The 16969-nt window shown below is 33.6% G+C and overlaps 1 protein-coding gene and 1 non-coding gene across 13 annotated transcripts; both read left to right on the top strand.

The window, feature by feature from the left end:
- Window positions 1-4515: 4515 nt before the first annotated feature.
- LOC114323544 (ubiquitin carboxyl-terminal hydrolase 23-like) lies at window positions 4516-16482 on the top strand. Of its 12 annotated transcripts, none has more exons than XR_014366470.1 (8): window positions 4528-5616; window positions 7660-7771; window positions 8332-8504; window positions 8698-9024; window positions 9506-9544; window positions 9859-9984; window positions 14806-14886; window positions 16259-16482. XR_014366470.1 is itself a non-coding variant. In XM_082924890.1 (8 exons), the coding sequence occupies exons 3-8, from the start codon at window positions 7702-7704 to the stop codon at window positions 16289-16291; spliced, it is 768 nt and encodes a 255-aa protein (XP_082781016.1). In that variant the 5' UTR covers window positions 4533-5024; window positions 5509-5616; window positions 7660-7701; the 3' UTR covers window positions 16292-16482. The 12 variants fall into 12 exon arrangements, 6 of the variants coding, with proteins under 6 accessions (XP_082781019.1, XP_082781015.1, XP_082781017.1 ...); XR_014366473.1 differs by having other exon boundaries at window positions 9506-9549; XM_082924890.1 differs by lacking the exon at window positions 14806-14886 and having other exon boundaries at window positions 4533-5024; window positions 5509-5616.
- LOC114320908 (small nucleolar RNA snoR86) lies at window positions 14842-14974 on the top strand. The gene has a single exon (XR_003650076.2). It is a non-coding gene; the product is annotated as a small nucleolar RNA snoR86 (small nucleolar RNA).
- Window positions 16483-16969: the final 487 nt, after the last annotated feature.

Here is a 16969-nt window from a genome sequence, read left to right as displayed (position 1 = left end):
AAGTACCTCAGCAACAAGGTGAAGGTGTTTGACTAGGTGTTTGTGTGCAAAAGTATGAAGAAATAACACTTCTAAGCACAAATATAGAGAGAGAGGGAGAATTCTAGTGAGAGAGGGATATTTTAGCTCTTCAAAAATTCTGAATCCTTAGAAGGGGGAGGCGCCTCCTCTTATATAAGTAAAGCAAGGAGAAGCTTGCTTGAATCCCTCCTTACACGTGTAGAGAGGATGCATTCAGTGACCAATAGCTAGCACAGCTGACACCAAAAATATCTGCAAAAATAGAAAAATGGCCGTCGGGCACTTCAAGTGGCCGACCGGCCACTTCAACTAACCCACTGGCCACCTCAAGTGGCCTACAAGAGGAAAAAGTGGCTGACAGGCCCTCCTCTCCCTCTAGGCAAGGGGTAACAAGGTATGGCACAAAAACAAACCAAAAGAAAGAGAGTTACGAGGCCATAAGACAAGGCACTCAGCCGAAAGCCTCGAAAACTAACCTACGGGCCACTATAAGTGGCCTACAATAGGAAAAAGTAGCCTACAGCTACAAAAAGTGGCCTACAGGCCTCTCTCTTCTTCCAGGCAAAGGCACCAAGGCATGGGCCAAAAACAAACCAAGAAAGAAGAGAGTTAAGAGGTCCCGAGACAAGGCTCTTAGTCAAAAGCGCTGGAAACTCAAAACGAGCACAAACATGCGTAATCATCAAGTGCACAAACAATGACGTCTGAGTCTTAAGGTCGGTCAAAAATGGGGTGTCTACAGCGTATCTTGTAGTGGGAACGGTGGCTGCATGAAGTTGTTCTGCATCATGAAATTGACCACCGTTTGTAGGTCCGCCAATTTGTTCGCCATGGCTTTCACCTCATCGTCCCTCCGCAGGCATCTTTCTTTCCATACCTGGAGGTCGTCTTCCTTATAATACTCGTTTCGGTCTGTTTTCTTTGGTACATCGCCCTCCTGGCCGACGTCCTTTCCTCCGTGATTCTTATCGTGAGTCTCTTTGTTATAGTTGTCTTCTTCGACGTCAAGGTCAACAGGTTTCCCACTCCCAATAGGAGTGCCGTCCCCAACCTTCTCTTTCTGTCCGTCGTTGACCATCTACTCTCATTTCTTTCCCACAGACGGCGCCAAATTGTGTGTGTCAATTTCCAACCACACTGCCAACTAAGTATTCAACTGGAGAGCACTGGCAGAATAGATGGCGCCTGAATGACCTCTAACAGAAAGAAGAGATTCCGGTGGTGGTTCGTCCACCCGGGGACACTCCGACGATCAAGTCAGTTATCTCTCAAAGCTAGCAAAAGTACTTAACTCACTATTCAAAGTATGAAAAGCGTACCTTAGACCCATGGGGGTGTCTCTCTTTTATAGCCAACACAAACCTAGTCCCAATAGAAGTTTAGCTTCAATGGACTCAGGATTACTGCTAATCTTGGACTCCCAGTAGGATTGGGATAAACTCTTTAAGAATCTTATCTTTACCCAAACTGAAGTCCTCTCTCATTCTAGGACTCTTGTCCCTTATCCGCTTATCTTGGATTTCGGTATTCTCGCAGATAACCTCGGCCTAGCCGAGATCATCTTGGCGTCATGACCAGGATACGTGGCACTTTGGCTGGTACTTCGGCTGGCACTTCGGTGACACCTCGGCCACGGATTGTCATTCAAAATTTATGTCCTCACAGTAGGTGTTTGGCATGCATTAAAAAAGTATACTTTTTTTATACATACATTTATTTGGGTCACATCAATCAACATCTATCGACATCTCATATCTACTTTTCTACCCACTTTCTCTACTTTTCTATATATATATTTTTTATTTTATAAAAAGTCAAAAAGTACACTTATTTAAAACATCTCAAATCACCCTTACTTTCATAATCTTAGCTCTGTCATTCCATAAAAGTGTTACTTGAATACTTATATATAACAATTTTAGTTAAATTATTTGTATATTTTGATAATTTTAATCCTACCGTGCTATAAAAGTGTAATTATAATATAATGATTTTACATGATATATATATATATATATATTAAATTATAAGATAGTAAAATAAACATTCATTTTGATATTAAAAATAATAGTTAAATTGAAAAAAAATAGTAACATAAAATTAAAAATGATTCTAATTATTTAATTTCATTTCATATTCATTTGGAAAGTAAAAATATGTAGAAATAAAAGTTATACAATTTTTTTTTTAAAAAATTAAATATAAATATGTTGTAATTGAATTAAGAAAAAAAAATACATGGATTAATTTTGTAGAGTATTGATTTTTTTTTAATATTTTTTTTTGAATTATTAATATGTATTGTATATAGCTATACAAAATTTAAACTAAATATAAATATTTTGTAATAAAGAATTTCATGTTATGTTAAAAAATATATATAATTTCATATTAAATAAAAAAACTCAATATAAATTAATATTAAGATATTAATAAGGTAGGCGAAAAAATAAAAACTATCTTTAATATTTAATAGAAAAAAATTAATTTGTAAATATTAATTTCATAGGTAATAGTATAATTCTTTTGCTTATTAGATTTTAGCATTAATCCAGTATAAGAATATATTATTGTGACATTTTTAAATAGTAAGAGAGATGAGTGACGCATAACATAGGAGAGAATTCAGGTAAACACTATTTTAATAATATATATATATATATATATATACTATTTGGATTTTTAATACATGAAGTGTTTCGCTCACAAAAATAAATGATTTATGATAGAATTATAGGTAGAATCACAAGAGACAAATTATATTATAGAAAAATAAATAAATAAAATGAATGGATTTTATTTTCTTATTTTTTAGAATAAATTACAAATATATCTCCTGAGATTTCTTTAAATTGCAAACTGCCTTATTTGTTTTAAAAACTTACAAATGGCCTCTTATCAGAAATTTTTATTTAATAGAATTAGCCAAAAAAATAAAATTTCTAATTATTTCCCTATACAATGATAAAATTATTTGAATTATTAATTGAAATATATTTATGATATTTTTGAAAACTATGCATTGACTTGATGATTTATTAATAAAATGTGTCATTTGTTATATGATTAGAAACTTGAAAGGGTGAGATGTATTTTTCAAAATTGCAAAGGATTATTCATATTTTAAACAAATTTTAAGAGTGTATTTGTAATTTACCTTATTTTTTTATTAGGATGAGATAAAAAAATGTTTTTTTGTTTTATTGTTTTGTTGTTGTAATAGTTAGATAAAAAAAATCCAAAAGATCTAAAAATATAAGATGCCATTTCTTAGATGACAATCTAAATAATAGCATTTTGACAACGCTAAGTATTTCAAAATAATATTTGATTTTGTACTATCAATAATATTATAATGATTATATCTGTACATTGTATTGCATAATGTCCGCATATAGGGGCAATTTGGAAACTTGGTAAATGTTAATTTTTTAACTTTTTAGTTTTTTTACACCAAAAAAAATCACAAATAAGCCCATTTTTTTAGCTAAAAAAGCCACCACAAAGTCAAAAAAAAATCAAAAAGTCAATTTTTTACCAATTTCTCAAAATACCACATAGTATACATGAGCTGCAAGATACAACTATCAATAAATTCAACTAGTAAATTTATGAAACAAATAAGTATTTTGTGAAGATAATTAAAAATTATTTTTTGATTTTTTTTGACTTTTTTGTAAGAGAATAAAGTGGGTTAAAAGTCTAAATAAGCCAAAGTGTGTTTAAAAAACCTCAAAAACAAAGAAAATTAAAATAGGCACAATTCCCGAGCCTTAATGGTAAGTTTGTAATTAAAACACAAAAGTAGGTCATTTTGGGAAGAAATGGCAAAATACAAGCCTCCATACATTATATGCATATCACATATTAATTTAAAAGACGCTTATAATTATAATATTAATAATTGATGAAAAATCATGTACCATGTACAACGCACGTGTCCAACTACTAGTGAATATAAAAGAAAATTAAATAAGTAGAATTAATTTTAGTTTTATGTTATCAATTCTCTTTCTAATTTAACTATTATTTTTAATATCAAAATGAATGTTGAATTCACTATCATATAATTTAATATATAGCATATAAAATCATTATATAATAATTATATTTTTATAGCATGATAAAATTAAAATTATAAAAATAAATAAATAATTTAATTAAAATTATTATATATAAGTATTCAAAATGATAAGACTAAAATTATCGCAATAAATAATTAGAATCACACTTTAATTGTAAATTAAAATTAAAATTATTCTTTTATAACACATATATTGCAATATAAAATGTTATTTTAAAGAAAAAAATAGTCTATGCATCACACTAGACATAGAGATAGATAGATAGATAACAATGAAAATTAATCACATTTATTTTAAAAATAATAATAAATAATAATAATTATTAAAGATGTATTAATTTATTTAAAAAAATAAATAAAAGAGTTTTTATTTTTATTTTTTTTATTGTATATCACTAACAGGATTGTGAGGTTTAGTGGTTTTTTTGGCTTCGCCTCCCTCGTCTCTGTTACATGTGAGAGAGAGAGAGAGAGAGAGAGAGAGAGAGGTTTTTTGGGTACAAAATCTGAAGATCTCTATTGTACTCAATTACTGAGACCTCTCTTATGATGGCTGAAACTCTGATCACACCCAATTCACACCCAGATGAGTCATCGGACCCTCCGGCTCCGCCGTCAATCGAATCTCTGTTCAGCAGAAAAGTCGATTTCCACCCAGCGAAGAAGCCATTCTCTGGGTTCAGCAATGGCAGCGGAGGGTTTCGGTTGGAGACTCTGAACCCAACTACTATCTCGGATCCACGGAGGCTCGGTGGGTCGGGCCAGGGCAGTGGTCAATCGGGTCTGGCTTGGAAGAAACCAGATGGGTCGGAGTTTTTGGATGTTGGGTTGGATCCTGAGCTCAGTTTTGGGATTACTCTTCGGAGAATTGGGAGTAGTTGTTCAGTTGATATGTATATAGATGTGTGTTGTGTTTTTGGTAATTTCTGCTTTGTATTGTTCTATATATGGTTTAACAGTCTTTTGCACTTTGTTCTAGATTTTGATTGGTTTAGTTTGTTGTTAATTTCTATACATTTTTTCGCTGTTTGTATTACTTTTTGTATACCTTTTCAGGTTTTTTTGTTTGTTTGTTGGGATTGGGTAGTTTGCTATTTTTCAATTAGATTGTTTTTCTTTAAAATTCCTTCTCTAATTATTGTATTTGCTTATAGATTAGGCTTTTGGTTGATGGATGCTTTAGTTTGTGTTTTATTTTAATTTTTTTCAAGGGTTTATTGTGATTTTGCCATCTTTAGTTTGATTTGGCTTATTTGTATAATCAGCCATTACATTATTAATTTATAGGTGTTTGATTATTTATATAGTTGTACATTTACATTTACTTTTATTAGTTTGAACTTTGTTGAATGTTGACTTGGTTTGAAGTTATCGGTTTGCTTAACTATTAGGATGGTATGCAGGACTGGAAAATCTTGGAAATACTTGTTTTCTCAATTCGGTTTTATAATGCTTCACATATACAGAGCCTTTAGCCGCATATTTACAAAGTGGGAAGCATCAAAATTCTTGTGAGTTTCTATCACCCTCTCTCCCCTCATCTTGCACACAATTTACTAGATGAATTGCACTCATGATTCTGTGATGCTATATTTTCATGTTCATTATATATTTCCAGAAAAATTTCTGAAGTTGGATGAACAATTGGTGATTCAAACCTTGAGCTTGGCTCAACCTTAAATACCCTGAATGCAAAATGGACAAAGACACAACCACTTGTCTTCTAATATGTATATGTCCTTGACACAAGTACATTTTATTTTCTCATTGGTGGATTGTTTAGGTAAATATGTGTGCACATTATGCATTTAAGTTTATGCACGAGTTTCATAAAATTCGACATACACGCTTAAACTTGAACCTGAATCAACCCATCTTATAAGACCCAGAACTTGGGCAGGCAACCCTACCTGTTTTGTGTTCTCATTCTCTTCCGCCGATGACCATGCCCATCCCCTAAATTGGCCGTAGATATTCATAAGCATTTTAGAGTACTCACCAATGAACTGCAGTCGTATGCCAATCATATAGATATTAATATGCTCCCAACCCGTAGAATCAATACTTGCTTGTTGAAGATGCATATGTAGGCAATCCAAAATTTTTTACGTTGAAACAGCTTATTGAGTTGGAAGAAGAGTACACAATTAGTAATAGTCTTTAATCTTTTGTGCAATTTTTGCCAAAACAAGTAAATCAGTGGTGGAGTTCAGATTTTTTTTTTTTCCTGGAGTCCATCAACAATTAATTGATTATGCTAAATTTTAGTTTATATAAAATATATCAGTGCTAACTTTGCCACAATCTTATATATGTATATCCACTATCATAGAAAATGATGGAAAACAAAACCCTAGCATACAAAATTAATTCACTAAAAATTAAAACTAAACAATTGATTTCTACAAAAATTACTTCATTTCAAAGAATTGATGAATGAAAAAATTAAATTATTATTAAAGAAGTTTTAGTGAGACCAACCGAGGCAGTACGGAAGAGATGCGATGCGGTAACAATAGATGAAAGTGTTAGGAGACCGTGTAGGCCTAGATTAACGTTGGCTAGCGTTGTAGATAGAGATATGGATCTACTTAATTTGACTAACGAAATGGCTTTTGATAGAGTGACGTGGAGAAGAAGAATTCATATTGCTGACCCCATTTGATGGGATTTAAGGCTTGATTTGGTTTGGTTTATTAAAGAAGTGTTAGTTCAAGTTTTGTTTACTTATATCTTCATAACAAGTGAAAAAGATGTCAATCACAAAGATGTAAACCCCTTTTAAGAATTATTTATCTCATGACGGGGGATATGCGACTTGAAAGTTCACTTAAAGAGATGCTTCTGAATATGATTTTAAGTTTAGTTTCATATTTTAGGAATTTGATTCACTACTATTATTGGATGTTAACCATTGACTGGAAAAAAAAAAAAATCCTGAAATATTTAAGAGAATACTAAATTGGCACCTATTCTTTTGAAAATTTCACTAAGGTCATTTGACTCCACTCAAGAGCATGCAGCTCTGCTTCTGAAGTCAATAATCAGAAAATCTTGACAATTTGTAACTAATTATTGACGTTGTATCTACACAAGGAGAGAGTATTACAATTACCTCTAGGGTATCTTACTATAACCTCAAATTTGCTTAATACAATCCTTTCTTTTTGTTTATTTGTGTGTATTTTTTGTCATGTTTTAGTATTTCTCAAAGGGGATAAATTTTTTATTATTTTCTCAAAAAGGGCTAAGCATTTACCCCAAATTTGCTGTGCGGATAAAGTGAAAATTTGCACTCCATTTAGAGTTTCCCACACTCCACTTTGAGTGTGCTTTAAAGTTCCAAAATGTTTGAAGAAATGGATTAGGTAACATGATAATGGACTGCTAATAGGTCTGCTGTTATTTTTCTCTTTTTATATTTTAAAGATTTTTTTTGGTTGTATATATGGTCTTCATTTTTTTTAATGTTGATTCCTATGTCTAGAACATTTGTTTGTGTTAATATTAGTATTCTTCATACCTTAATTTATTTTTTCAATCGATTCATGAAGGTCGTACTGCTGGATTTTGTGCTTTGTGCGCTATACAAAAACATGTTAGCCGTGCCCCTACAATTAACTGGGAGAAGCTTAGCACCAAAGGATCTCGTCTCAAACTTGCGGTGTATCCTTATATTGTTTTATCGTGAATCACTTTCTTGAATTTCTGTTAAAGTTGCAAGGTATTTATTTATTTATTTTAAATTTTTAGCTTTATACATTTGAATGTATTCATTATCTGCTTTACCCGTTATGGACGGCAAAGAGGTTTTTGCAAGAGAAAATTTTTTATGCACTGTGGGTGTTGAGTTAAAGTTTGAACATTGTGGAAGCGATTTTCCCTTTCTCTTTTATTGAAATTGTGCCAATGCATGTTTCTTTTTCATAACAATATAAGGAAAATCTGAATTTTTGTATACAAACTAAGGTTTCAGGTAGCTCAGAAATCAAATTTTGTATCATTATAATTTTACCTTGCATCTAGGATTCAAGGAATTTGGACACTACTGGTAGTGTGAGGACACATTTCCCGCATAGCTTCTATGAGTCGTAAGTTAAATTATTGTTCACAACCCCCTCCTCTCCAAAAAAAAAAAAGGTTAATAAACCCAACCACCACAACATGGGTATTTTCTTCTTCTTTTTCGTAGTTTTTTGAATTTGGAATCCGTGACCACATATTAGGCATATCTCGGAACTTTCAAAATGCCAGACAGGAGGATGCTCATGAGTACATGGTAAATTTGCTGGAGTCAATGCACAAATGTTACTTACCTGCAGGAACACCAAGTGAATCACCTAGTGCTTACGAGAAAAGCTTGGTTCACAAGATCTTTGGTGGTCGCCTCTGTAGCCAGGTAAACATTTTTTCTTGTATGCCTGTTTCTGGAACATATTGCCGTTGTAAATAACCATGAATTTCATTGTTATATAAATACTGACAATAATCTAGAAGAAGTTTTTGATGGATTTGCTCACAATAATAGAGAAATCTATTAGCATATGAGACTCTAGCTGTTTTCTTCATTAAAGTCTTGTTTTTATTTTCAGGTGAAATGCATGCAATGCTCTTTCTGCTCCAACAAGTTCGATCCATTCTTAGATTTAAGTCTTGAAATCAACAAGGCAGAATCATTGCACAAGGCACGCATGCATTTTACTGCCAAGGAATATTTAGATGGAGGAGAGAGACAGTATCAATGTCAAAGGTGCAAGCAAAAAGTAAAGCCTCTCAAACAGCTCTCAATTCACAAGGCCCCTTATGTTCTTGCCATCCACCTAAAGCGGTTTGGTACATATCAACCTGGGCAAAAGATTGACAAGAAAGTTCTGTTTGGTCCCACATTGGACTTAAAACCTTTTGTCACTGCACCCTATGTAAGTGAACTTTTTATTGATGCCTGCTATAATACTCATAGCTTGTATAGGTATAGTGGGGAACCAATTTTGTTTAGTTGTAACCAAATTTCTAAATTTTGAATTTTCAATGCCTCCATTTTCTATTAATCTGGAAAGTTCATTGATTTGAATATTTTATGTCCTCAAATTTGATATTGTCATTGACAATCAAATGGATTTATGTTTTTGAAATTAACAAAAATTGGAATGGTTTCAAGTATACTAGCTACCAATAGAAAACGGGCATGAGATGATATTACACATACATAACAGGATTTAACTTTTTGTATAGAACATTGGCAAATGTGGAAACATGAACCAAATTAGAAGCATAATGGTGAATAACTTGAAAACTTTCACGTGGTTATGCATTTACCAGGCATTTTCACCTGGTTTTTGATACATTTTCTTGCCAACATTTTATTCCGGTTACCCACATGTTGTGTTGGTTTTATGGCAGGGCAAGCAATGTGATAGTGGCATCTGGAACATGTATTGGGTGTGGTGACTTTCTGCCATGTTCAATCTCAGATGATAGATTTATTATGCTCAAAACTCATCCGCACGTGTAACACTTGAGTTACCAGAGGATGAATGATAAATTGCTAATAATTAAAAAAATCTGGAAACCAGATTTTTATAAATAGCCAGTTGGATAAAAATTCCTGATGGACCTACAACTTTTATTGATCTAGAAACTAAATCTGTTGTATATGCTTGGTAAATCTCTTAGGTAGCATTTGTACCAATTTGATGAGAGATTGATACCCTATGTGTTTGTGCCACGGCTAATTCTTTGATTGTACTTGACAGGATGGAGATTTAAAGTATACTCTTTATGGTGTTCTTGTTCATGCCGGTTGGAGCACACATTCTGGCCATTATTACTGCTTTGTTCGCACATCAAGTGGCATGTGTTACTCCCTTGATGATCATCAGGTATTAGTTCTATCTGTCTGTTTGTTGCGGTCTTTTTGAAAGTTTGTTTGGACATACTCCATGACAATTTGGAGCTTTCATCTCTTAATGGTTTCACTTTGAGCGGTGTACTTGTTCTTTAAAATGCTGCATTGGTTGACAAGGGATATATTTTTTATTGCCATGTTTCCTAGATTTGTTTTGCTAGACCTTACAAGGTCATGTGGCATCAATTAGGATATAAACTAGCTATCATGTTGTATCAAGATATTTGTTTGCAGCCAATAGACCATTTTTACATACTTTAGCTTTCTTCAACTCATAGATGGTATGATACAAGCTTACTTGATCCTCCAGTTAGCTTAGCTCCCTTTGTGTACAATTTATGTTGCCAGACTGGGAAGATTACCCATTGCTTTGATTAACAGTGTCCCAATACAGAACTGTGGAATTCTTGTTTAATAAAAAAATAAAAAAATTGATAAAATAGATCTTTTTCTCAGACAAGCCATATAGTGGATATTAACTATGCCACCAATAGCTGAGGAATACATAACTCATTGGATCTATGAACTAGAAACAACTTGTCCTTATTGTTTTATTATTGCAGTTTTGACCACTGTGCCTTTGGTTCAAATCTCAGGATGAAGCCAAATCTAACAGTTACTAGGCAATCTGAAAACCCCTTCTGGGCTCATAACACAACAGCCATGGTCTTACTACCCACCCTTAGTGTTCACAAATAAATTCTTCTTTTCTCTTTATAGATCCCTTTTTTCCCTGTGTTTGAAGAAAAATTTTCATCTCTTGGTTTTCTATTAGTAATTTGTTGATTATGATTTTCTAACATCATTTTAGTTTGGTGATCATGCAAAATTAATTTAGGAAGATGCTTAAAGTTAGATCATTCAAATTATCTTTCTTAACTCATCGTGCGATACTCATGGAATTGTGGCAAGACACAAAATTGAACAATATAAAAAAGTATCACACGATTCTAGTTACAAGCTGATGTCGACACACTATATCTTAAGCCATACAATATGAGATAAATCGAACAATACATATAATTATTGTACGATTCTAACAACATTGCATAATACATGTGTCTCAAACTAGCCACCTTGATAAGATTGTTGCTATATGCCCCGCCAATTTCTTTAGACCCCACTTATTCATATTTTTATTACCATTTTGCCCTAGCACAAAATACCTATTTTATCTTTATCCCTAACCACTCAAACTTTACCTCTACCTCATTCCCACATCATCCATTAGATGCTCTAGCCTTTACCCTGCCCTTCCCCTTGCTTTAGCAACCATCTCCCGCCCATCCCTTGCTCTTCCCCACCCTCACCCGCCCTTTCCTAGCCCATCCTTGGCACCTACCCCACCACTTTCCCCCTCTCCCCCCCCCCCCCCCCTCCCTCTCTCTCTCTCTCTCTCTCTCTCTCTCTCTCTCTCTCTCTCACTCTCAGTTAGAGGGGAGGCCGTCAGAGGGTGGAGAGGACTAGGGTGGCACATGGAGGGTGGGGGCTACGGAGGTGGTGGGGAGTTGAAAGAGGCTGAGGGAGGACAGGGAAGGGATGCTAATGGTGGTGCTGGAGGTGGGAAAGGGTTGTGGAGTGGCGGTCGGAGCCTGCTGAGGGGCAGGGGGATGGTTGTTGGAGCTGGTTGTAGTGGGTTGTGTGTGGGGTGGGTAAGATTACGGTTTGCTAGTGGATGACACTTTCGGTATTAAGTGGGGGTTGTGTGTGGGGTGGGTAGGATTACGGTTTGCTAGTGGATGACACTTTCGGTATTAAGTGGCGTGTCTAAAGAAAAATAAAAAAAATCAAAATTTGTCGGTCGGTGCTCTAAGAAATTTGGTGACGCTATTAGCAACACTCCCTTGATAAAATGATTTACTTTGGTGTGACCTTACTACACTTGGTTGAGTTTGTTAATGATTTCCTAGAAATATGATTTGGTAGGACATTAAATTGCAATGTTGCCACAACGTTACCCCTAACCACAACTTTATTTGTTGATTCTAAAGCATCAGCCGATTCATACCTCCACTTAGTTTCACCTAAGCTTCAATCTGGTCATCGATAGATAACCTAGCGTCACATCCACTACCAGTGACAGTTACCCCATGCAGATTCGCTTTTGCTATGGCTCTGGTGGGTTCCCTTAATCAAAGCCACTACCTATTTGATGGGAATAGCTATTGCACAAAATGAACTCTCAATTATTTCATGGATCGTATTTCTATTTTTGTGAAGAAGAGCTCATGACCAAGGGGATTCTTTCTTGTACAAATGGTGCTTTGAACTTGGACTGAGTATGAAAAAATTGACTACACTCTTATCTTTTAAGTTGTTTTGTCGGACACAACGTTAAGATGGAATGATACATAGTAGCCTTGTCTCTATGCTTGAAATTGACTATACTTTTATCTTTTAAGTGGGTTTGAGCATATTGCCCGATGATGAACATGAGAGATTGTTTGAAACTTTTGAATTGCCTGCTTTTGTTCGAAATTGGATGCACTTATATATACTTTAGCCTAGTCAAACACCTTCACCAACCTTTTTCTAGACCAATCGAGCCTTAATAGACCTCTGGGGTTCAAATTCTTTTCGAAACCGCTTTCACTTGTTACGATCCTAAAAAAGGATTTTGTTTTTGTGTGACATGTTATGTGAAGAACTTTGCAAATTTCAAAATTGCCTAATATGTAGTAAAGGCAAAATGGATGCTTTATGTAGTATATTGGACAACATAGATTGTCACGTCCCCGATTTTTAAAGATCAATTAGGCAGAAACAAATTAGCTTGGTGACAAAGCCTTGGGTCTTGGGGGTGTACTCTCTCCAAGGTTCAAGGATCAAAACTTCTTAAGTGTTAACAATTCCTTGGGGCCATCAGACCGGGGGAAAACCCTTGAATTAACCATGGTGTACTTGTGGAAAACTCCTTACCGAGGACTTGTGCACTCCTAGGACATTAGTCGGGTTTTGATCTAGACACCTCCGTGCCAATAAAAAAAAAAAAACCTAAGCATGAGGTTTTAATTAAAAACCCCCCTTATTACTTAGTTCATTCTCAAAATCCCTTTCCATAGCCAATTCTCATTCAATTATGAAATTTAGGTATGCCTCGTAAAATGTGATTGTATGAGGCTGGAAAAATGTCCATTTTTCCTTTATAAGAGCCTAACTGAACTTTAGGTGACAAACAAGTGTTTTGATAAAATTCAGCCTGTATTAGGAAGCGTGCCATTTGATAGTTTTTGAAATAATTTGCCCTTTTTAAGTTCAAAAACTCTAGTGTTCTCTCATGTACTAAACACATTCTCACTTGGCGCCCAAACTAATAAAATGAAGTACATCATGCGATAACAGAAATAAATGTTTAAGTTATAGACCCGAAATTAATTAATATAATAATCCAACAAAAGATGTGAAGGCACGTAAGCCCAATTAACGTAGGGTTTGAACTTAATATGACAAACTACGCCCCAATGCTCATGCCGGCAGGTGTCCATTAGTACCTACACAATGCAGGGGGGGTGAGTATTGACACTCACCCAATAGTAATTTCATTTCTTACTAGGTAAACATGTTAGTGTCGTGACAAATAAATTATGTAATGGAATGTCCAATTTCTGGATTAACTTAATTTTATTAAGTCCATCTTATTTAATTAACTCACTAGAGATAATTAAATAATGGAAAGAATCTGAAATCAATAACCACCAATAGGGCTTCAATAACCTGCCAACAGGGCAAAAAATTTAGCCTCGCCAACACATACCATATCCAAGCTATAAATAAGTACATACTAGGTCCTACATTGATCTCACCCGATGCTCCCTCTGAGCTGCATGTTGGAAAATCCACACACCCTCTGCACAGAAGCTACTATTGCTATCAACTGCGCAGTGTCCGGGGTTCAAACCCTCAAATAGCTCAATCCACTATCTCCTGAAGCTTATTGGCAATACTAAGACTATAACTCGGGCCACGCCTATAAAATCAATAGTACTGGGACTCGACCGAAAATCAATGGAGTACAAATAAAACTCCAAACTTGGTTATTTAACGCTCAGTCACAAATTTACTTTTACAGTTGGAATATTTTTCGACACTTGGCCATTTTCTCAAAAATGTTCTCCTTGGCCAATTCCCGTAAGGGTCCAATCTCAATTATGCCCCCAAGGCATAATTGACCTAAATGCCCTTTAGGCACAAATTACTAAGATGCTCTCAAGGACAAAATTACCAAATTGCCCTGAAGGCATAAATTATCAAAATGCCTTCAAGGCATCATTTACCATTATATCCCAATTAACCAAAAGTTAATTTCTTATATGATAAATTCAAGAATTTCACCCAAATTACTTTTAATGGATTGTTTTACTATCCAAAATCACCATTTATCCCTTATAGTCTCTAAATTCATTAAATAACCCAACAAATCCACAAAAGTAACTTAAACCTTAAAATAATCATAAGAACATATTTACTCAAGAAACTAGCAAGAAAAACTAGTTTGAAAATTTTGAAAAAAATAGCAAAACTCAACTAAATCAAACCATGTTTTTAATTAGGCTATTTAACCCCATGATTTGTCTAACTACATTATTTTTCTCAAATTTTCAACACTTCTAAGATTTCACACAATTCTAAAGTAGTCCAAAAATTATGTTCTTTACATCAAAAGTTTTAGAATATGGCATAGACAACACCTTTTGATATTTGAGTAAAAAGCCCCAAATGTTTCTCGTACCCAATTCTTTCTTTGTTTTTGTTCTCTCTTTTACATGTTTATGTAAATATATGTATTATGTATTAGGGTTTGTGATATAGAAGAGGGAAAAGCCAATTTGCAGAGCAAGGGCGTCAATGAATCAATGATGAACCACTTGCATTGAAGGTTGGCAACAGTAGAAACATTGCGATTCTCCGTGCCTTTCAAACATAAACTTTCATTTTGATTATGGCCTCGAACAAATCGCTACATTCCATGTTTCTTTTTCGTCTCTTTTTTTTTTTTGTGAATTTAAACTTAATAGTTTTCTTTGATTTGGTTTTTTTATTTACTTTTTCTTTACGATCTCATCTGTTTTCCCCCCCTTACTTTCTTCATAATTTTTTTACTATTGTCAGATTTTCTGTTGTTTTGCTTGATTTTCTCCTCCACCAAAGAGGATCTGTGTATTGAAATCCGATATGTTTTTTGATGGATTACGCAGATAGATACGATTTGTTACCCATATTATGACTATTGAATATTGGTGATATGATTTTGTTGACGTTTGAATTTATGAACATCATATGATTTTTCAGCCGCAAAAGAATTAACCACAAAATTATGAGTTAAATTATTTGAAAAATATTATTTATAAAATTATTGGAGATGGTTAGAGACTTGGGTGATGATGTATAATGGTTCAAACCAATGACGGAGGGGTGATTGTGATTTGTAATTAGGTGGCAGAGAGAGGTCAGTGATATTTAAACTTGTGGGGATGTCTCCATCTTGTCAAATCAAATCTCACTAGATAGGTCAGTGTTATTTACCCAAATATTTAAAATAAATAAATCTTGGACTATATCATATTTCTTAATTTTTTACATATAGTAGTAACAAAACTAGATTCAATTTAGTTTACCCAATTATTTAAAAAAAAATTCTTGGACTATATCATATTTCTTAATTTTTTGCATATAGTAGTAACGAAACTAGATTCAGTTTTCACCTTTTTGTTTGTGGATTTTGATGTATTTTCTAGTTTAGAGCTTGTGATAGAGCCATTTATCTATTATTTTCTACTAAAATATTTATTGATTGCCAAATGGAATTCTAAGAAAAATGCTGCTAGTTTAGCTTACATATGGACTTCCTCTTTGCTCTCCAGATATTTTTTCCCTTTGATCCTTCCGAATTTTTGAGAGTTGTGTTATGACTCTTTTTGGCTTTGTAGTCCATTCTTATTCTCTATTTTTAACCAGCTTGATCTCAAGTATAGTTATATGATGCCATTTGTGGAATGACGGACTTTTTGGGAAACATTATTAAGTTCATTTAATCCTCTCCATGATATTGGTGTTTTTTAACAATTAGGATTACTTCATTTTTCTTCGTGTATTTTTAAGGAATTGGTTGTGCTATATGCTTCTATCATCATATTTGATGGTTGGTGTTATATCTTTGTTTTGTGATTTTTGCCCCTGTTTTCTTGTTTGGCTTTAATTTTCACTTTAATTTGATTTTTTATTGAAGCATTTTGGGTGTTAATTTGTAGGGTTCAAGAGGGAATCTGGAGGGAAATATATAGAAAGATGGAGGGAGAGAAAAATGGTGGCGCTACTTGCATAACAACGTCGCCAAATTGAAGGTTGCTTATAGTAGTCCATAGGTTCCTTTATTTTTCTTTGCTCAATCAAACTTTGTTTTGTCGTTGGAATGACTCAATTTTTTGTTGATAGAGCTACTATGGATGTAGCAGTAGATATTTGAAAATTGAAATCAGTTTGTGTAATTAAAGTTTAATGCTTTGATTTACTAGGAAAATATTTGTTGTTTATTTTTTTCAAATGTAAATAATCATGTTTTTAAATTTAGAAAGTCCAGGATTTTTTTTATCAAATACCAATCATGGTTAAAATAGAATGGAGATCTTTTGTCATTTACAATGACACTAATTGAGATGTATGTTTTAGAAGTGATCAGAGTTTTATTCAAAAACTGAGATCTTTTGCCATTTATAATCACACTTTGTAAAAAAAAGTTGATCTTTTGCCATTTACAATCGTTCTTCTTTAAAAATTGAGATGTATGTTTTAGAAAAGATCAGTTATGTAGAAAAATTGAGGTCTTTTGCCATTTACAATCGTGCTTTTGAAAAATTGAGATGTATGTTTTAGAAATGATCAATTATGTAGAAAAATTGAGACTCTTTGCCATTGACAATTACAATTTTTGAAAAACTGAGATGTATGTTTTATGTATGATC

The sequence above is a fragment of the Camellia sinensis genome, chromosome 4 (assembly GCF_055761805.1).
Source record: "Camellia sinensis isolate YWXY chromosome 4, ASM5576180v1, whole genome shotgun sequence".
Lineage (NCBI taxonomy): Eukaryota > Viridiplantae > Streptophyta > Magnoliopsida > Ericales > Theaceae > Camellia > Camellia sinensis.
This window is presented reverse-complemented; position numbering and strand designations above follow the sequence as displayed.